Source organism: Salvelinus sp. IW2-2015, unplaced genomic scaffold (assembly GCF_002910315.2).
Source record: "Salvelinus sp. IW2-2015 unplaced genomic scaffold, ASM291031v2 Un_scaffold1607, whole genome shotgun sequence".
Taxonomy (NCBI): domain Eukaryota; kingdom Metazoa; phylum Chordata; class Actinopteri; order Salmoniformes; family Salmonidae; genus Salvelinus; species Salvelinus sp. IW2-2015.
In genome coordinates, this window is record NW_019943027.1 from 48627 (window position 1) to 55074 (window position 6448).

Sequence of the window (6448 nt, forward strand, 5' to 3'; positions counted from 1 at the left end):
TCAGCTCTGCCTACGATATTGGAGCAAATATGTTGCATCTGCTACAGTATATTTGGGAGAATATGTTGTCAGTCTGCTACCAGTATATTGGAGAATATGTTGTCAGTCTGCTACAGTATATTGGAGAATTGTTGTCAGTCCTGCATAACCAGTGATAAATTGGAGAATATGTATGGCAGTCTGCTACCAGTATATTGGAGAATAGTTGCAGTCTGCTATCAGTAATATGGGAAATATGTTGTCAGTCTGTACAGTATATTGGAGAATATGTTGTTTTATTTTGTCCAGTCTGCTGCAGTATAGTTGGAGAATAAGTGTTGCAGTCTGCTGCAGTATATTGGGAGAATATGTTGCAGTTGCTACAGTATATTGGAAATATGTTGTAGTCTGCTACAGTATATTGAGACTATGTTGTAGTCTGCTACAGTATATTGGAGAATATGTTGCCAGTCTGCTAGTATATTGGAGAAATGTTTGGCAGTCTGCTGCAGTATATTGGAGAATATGTTGCAGTCTGCTACAGTATATTGGAGAATATGTTGCAGTCTGCTACAGTATATTGGAAGAATAATGTTGTTGCAGTCTGCTACAGATATTTTGGAGAATATGTTGTCAGTCTGCGTATCAGGTATATTTGGAGAATATGTTGCAGTCTGATACAGTATATTAGAGAATATGTTGGCAGTCTGCTACAGTATAATTGGAGAATATGTTGGCAGTCTGTACAGTATATTAGAGATGAATATGTTGGCAGTCTGCTTACAGTATATTGGAGAACATGTTTGGCAGTCTGTACAGTATATTAGAGATATGTTGGCAGTCTGCTACAGATATTGGAGAATATGTTGGCAGTCCTGCATACAGTATATTAGAGACTATGTTGGCAGTCTGTACAGTATATTAGAGAATATGTTGGCAGTCTGATGCAGTTATTAGAGGAATATGTTGGCAGTCTGCTACAGTATATTTAGAGACTAATGTTGGCAGTCTGCTACAGTATATTGGAGAACATGTTGGCAGTGCTGCTACAGTATATTGGAGAATATGTTGGCAGTCTCGTACAGTATATTGGAGAATATGTTGGCAGTCTGTACAGTATATTGAGAACATGTTGGCAGTCTGTACAGTATATTGAGAATATGTTGGCAGTCTGTACAGGTATATTAGAGAAATATGTTGGCAGTCTGCTACAGTATATTGGAGAATATGTTGGCAGTCTGCTACAGTATATTAGAGAATATGTTGGCAGTCTGATACAGTATATTGGAGAAGATGTTGGCAGTCTGATACAGTATATTAGAGAATATGTTGGCAGTCTGATACAGTATTTGGAGAATATGTTGGCAGTCTGCTACAGTATATTGGAGAATATGTTGGCAGTCTGTACAGTATATTAGAGAATATGTTGGCAGTCTGGTACAGTTATATTGGAGAATATGTTGGCAGTCTGATCCAGTATATTAGAGAATTATGTGGCAGTCTGTACAGTATATTGAGAATATGTTGGCAGTCTGTACAGTAAATATTGGAGAAATGTTGGCAGTCTGTACAGTATATTGAGAGATATGTTGGCAGTCTGCTACAGTATATTAGAGAATATGTTGGCAGTCTGATACAGTATATTAGAGAATATGTTGGCATCTGACAAGTATATTGGAGAATGTTTGGCAGTCTGATACAGTATATTGGAGGAATATGTTGGCAGTCTGTACAGTATATTGGAGAATATGTTGGCGCAGTCTGATACAGTATATTAGAGAATATGTTGGCAGTCTGATACAGTATATTGGGAGAATATGTTGGCAGTCTGTACAGTATATTGGAGAAAATGTTGGCAGTCTGCTAGCAGTATATTGGAGAATATGTTGGCAGTCTGTACAGTATATTGGAGAATATGTTGGCAGTCTGTACAGTATATTGGAGAATATGTTGGCAGTCGCTGATACAGTATATTGGAGAAATGTTGGCAGTCTGTACAGTATATGTGTAGAGACATATGTTGTTCTGTTTCAGTCAGTGTGAACTATAGGATATTACACAATCCTGTTTCAGTCAGTGTGAACTAAAGGATATTACACAATCCTGTTTCAGTCCGTGTTTAAGAGAGCATGTTGATCTGGAGGTGTTAATGTCAAATTGAAAGATTTTTTGTTTTGCAAAATGTAAAATGGCTGATTGAAGTGTTGATGGTATACATATAGAGATGTTCTATATGCCTACAACAATTTGCATTCTGGGATCTCCTGAGATATATATATACATATATATATACACCGCAAGTATATACTGTATAACGTTACCTTCTTTTTTTCATAAAAGCCTTTCCACAAGACAGTTGGGCTCTCGTCATCGTAGCTGCAACTCAACCTCCACAAGGATCACTTTCAAATACAAGTGGTGGGCTTTATTCTATCCAATGGCAGGATGCTAAGACTCCCTGTGCGCATTAAACCCACCATTAAACCTTCAGGCCTGCCTAAGGGAATGTTACCGTCTGACTTGATGTATTATGTATCTCATTAACAAAAGACCGAGGATCCTTGGAATGTGTCTGATTACGTGTTAAAATACTGGGTTCGCACCTCCAAACAGCACACTATTCCCTTTAATCGTGTACTTGTTTTGATCAGGGGCTCTGGTTAAAAGTAGTGCACTATATAGGGAATAGGGCTCTGGTTAAAAGTAGTGCACTATATAGGGAATAGGGCTCTGGTTAAAAGTAGTGTACTATATAGGGAATAGGGCTCTGGTTAAAAGTAGTGTACTATATAGGGAATAGGGCTCTGGTCAAAAGTAGTGCACTATATAGGGAATAGGGCTCTGGTCAACAGTAGTGCACTATATAGGGAATAGGGCTCTGGTCTAAAGTAGTGCACTATTGTCACGTTCTGACCTTAGTTCCTTTTTTTATGTCTTTATTTTAGTTTGGTCAGGGCGTGAGTTGGGGTGGGCATTCTATGTTTTGTAGTCTAGGTTTTGTATTTCTGTGTTTGGCCTGGTATGGTTCTCAATCAGAGGCAGCTGTCGATCGTTGTCTCTGATTGAGAATCATACTTAGGTAGCCTGTTTTCCCACTATGGGTTGTGGGTAGTTGTTTCCTGTTTTTGTGTTTGTTTCACCATTCAGGACTGTTTCGGTTTTTCGTTGTCATTCACTTTGTTATTTTTGTATTTTGTCGTGTTCAGTTATATTAAAGTATCATGGACACTTAGCACGCTGCGTATTGGTCCGATCCTTCATACTCCTCGTCTGAAGAGGAGGAAAATCGTTACAACTATAATAGGGAATAGGGTGCCGTTTGGTACACGGTCCTTGTCCCTTTGCACCACCTCAATCCGATGGTCTCATGGGCTATTCAATAATTCCCAGTAATGTCCTGCCCATTGGTTTTTGACTAATTATTATTAGAAGTCCATGGCTTTCGCAAAACATATATATTTTTTTACGCTTAAGTGTGTGTACATTACTGTATTTAAGTTTCATTTACAGAGACTTTGAAAAAATAAATATGGTCGGTCAAAATGAAGAGAAAACCTTTGTAAAGTGACTGCTATCTATTGTTAGGAGTGAGTCATCTAACCAGAATGGAGAATAGCTGGAACAATTTACAAAACTCATTACAATTGAATGTTGCGGGTGCTGCTCTGGGAGTTTAAAGAGTTGGTTGACAACCAAGGGTCTGAGGAACTCGTGGCTGAGAACCTCGTGGCTGAGGACCTGCTTTTCTTACATTTTGTTGTGGTCTGTATTTTGATTGTTGTTTTGTTTCACATTGTATTTTGATTGTTGTTTTGTTTCACATTGTATTTTGATTGTTGTTTTGTTTCACATTGTATTTTGATTTGTTGTTGTGTGTTTTAAAACTGACACTCACCGTTAGTATTTTTGATGTTTGTTTTGTTTTCATCATTGTATTTTTGATTGTTGTTTTTTGTTTAACATTGTATTGTTTTGATTGTTGTTTTGGGTTTTCACACACTTGTATTTAAATTTGTTGGTTTTGTTTACTTTGTATTTTGAATTGTTCTATTTCATTACTGTGATCCAGGGAACCTTGAGATGAGACCCTGGGTTTTCCAGATGCAGGGGTTGTGTGTGTGGTGTGTGTGTGTGTGGTGTGTGTGTGTGTGTGTGTGTGGTGTGTGTGTGTGTTGGTGTGTGTGTGTGTGGTGTGTGGTGTGTGGTGTGTGTGTGTGTGTGTGGTGTGTGGTGTGTGGTGTGGTGGGTGTGGGTGTGTGGTGGGTGTGTGTGTGTGGATATGGGTGTAGGCTAGGCAATATCACCAAACATAACATCCCAATATTTCTTCTATTTTGGGCAGTATGGTGGTATTTTATGTTCCAGAATATACAAGTTTGGCAATATGTGTTTTTAATGGAAAAGTGATGTGGCGCTTGATAATGGTAACATATATGAGTGATTTTTTTTTATGTCTTTTCAACTGGCGGATGGTTTTCCCTTCTGCTCTGATCAACCAAACTAGGACAAAAGCTGACCAACTTTTACTTTCATTGAAAATTAGAGCACTTTGAAAATCAAATAAATTTATCGTTATAGATGGTTTTGTAAAAATCCACCATGCCCGGTATGGTGGATCTTCAAGGTATAACAGTATTCACAATATATCGCACAGCCCTATGTGTGTGTTGGTGTGTGTGTGTGTGTGTGTGTGTGGTGTGTGTGTGTGTGTGTGTGTGTGTGTGTGTGTGGGTGTGTGTGTGTGTGTGTGGGTGTTTGTGTGTTGGTGTCGTGTGTGGGGTGTGTGGTGCATGTGCGTGTGGTGTGGTGTGTGTGTGTGTTGTGTGTGGTGTTGTTGTGTGTGTGTGTGTGTGGTGTGGGCAGTGTGTGTGTGTGGTGCGGTCCTAGTCTGGTGTGTCATGGTTAGCGGGTTTTCCATGCATGAATGGTTGTTCTGGAAGCAGCTCTGCAGAATCACTAGCTAGTACAGCCACAAAGTCATGAAATCAGATTTTAAGCCTAATGCATAACCCTAACCTTAAAGGGGAAAATTCAACTTCATATTCATTATCTCCAGCATCACTCCAACATATGTCAAAATGTTTATGTTTCTTTGTTTTGTAGTCAAAAAGATAGAGGAAGATGTTATTTCCAATGACATTCATCTGTGTGCATCATGTTATTTTAACCAATTATGAGGAGGCATTGCCTACTAATTGGTTGTGATGTCATTGGAAACACTATTATTTACTACAAAACTTAGAAATGTGCCATTTTCACATTAGTTGATGTTGGGATGGTGCTGGAGATGAATGAATCTGATTTATTTTAACCAAAATGCACATTTTTATTTTCATTTTTTAAACAATTTAGCCAATTTTAACTTTGCAGCTGGTCTATCTAAGTGGAAATCGCTCAGTTCTGGCTCCAGGACTCGTGACAATAAAGGTCAACCTGCATCTGTGTGTGTTGGGCCACGAGTTGACGTTGTGTTTGTGGTTGTGAATAATCAAGTCGTAGGGAATGCAACACGTTTGATAGTGGCCTGTGTTTGGCTGTTACAGTACGTAACTCTCCTCCCTCCTCCCCCTGTGTGGTTGGYCTGTGTTTGGCTGTTACTGTAGGTGTACGTACCCCTCCTGACTCTACCCCCTGTGTGGTTGGGTCGTTCTGCAGCTGTGGTGACGAGACAACAAGGCCGTTCTCTCTCACTGGGGCTGAAGATCTCCTCTGGCGAGATGGCCTGGTCTATATGAGGACAGTCCTCATTGGCTAGAGCTGCGTTGGCCGCCTCCCCATTCAGCTTGGAATCTTCAGACAGACACACAGGAGATTCCATAGAAATATAATTAGAACTGGAGATTCGAATAGAAACAGAAATAGAATTAGAACAGGGTATTCCATAGAAATAGCACTAGAACTGGAGAATTCATGGAAATATAATTAGAACAGGAGATTCCATAGAAATATAAATAGAATTAGAAAAGAAGATTCCATATGTCACGTTCCTGACCTGTTTTCTCTTGTTTTGTATGTCTTTATTGGTCAGGGCGTGAGTGTTGGGTGGGTAGTCTATGTTTTGTATTTCTATGTTGGGTTTTGTGTTCGGCCTGGTATGATTCTCAATTAGAGACAGGTGTGTATCGTTTGTCTCTGATTGAGAGTCATACTAAGGCAGCCAGGGTTTCACTGGGGTTTTGTGGGTGTTTGTTCCTGTGTCAGTGTTTGGGCCACACAGGACGGTTGAAGGTTAGTCACGTTTGTTGTTTTGTAGTTTTGTAGTGTCTTGTTTGCTGTTTTCATTAAAAGTATGATTAATCACCAATCCGCATCGTGGTCCGATCCATGCTCCTCCTCGTCTGAGGAGGAGAACAACAATGACTGCCTTTACACCATAGAAATATAATTAGAACAGGGGATTCCATAGAAATAGAACTAGAACTGGAGAATCCATGGAAATATAATCAGAACAGGAGATCCCATAGAAATA

The 6448-nt window shown here is 39.4% G+C and overlaps 1 protein-coding gene across 1 annotated transcript in view; it reads right to left on the bottom strand.

Moving 5' to 3' along the window:
- LOC112071401 (voltage-gated potassium channel KCNC1-like) overlaps positions 1-6448 on the bottom strand; it is a 55971-nt gene that overhangs the window by 7315 nt on the left and 42208 nt on the right. Inside the window, exon 3 of the mRNA XM_024138855.2 lies at positions 5593-5769. Coding sequence (XP_023994623.1) covers positions 5593-5769 — 177 coding nt within the window. The remainder of the gene's footprint in view (positions 1-5592; positions 5770-6448) is intronic.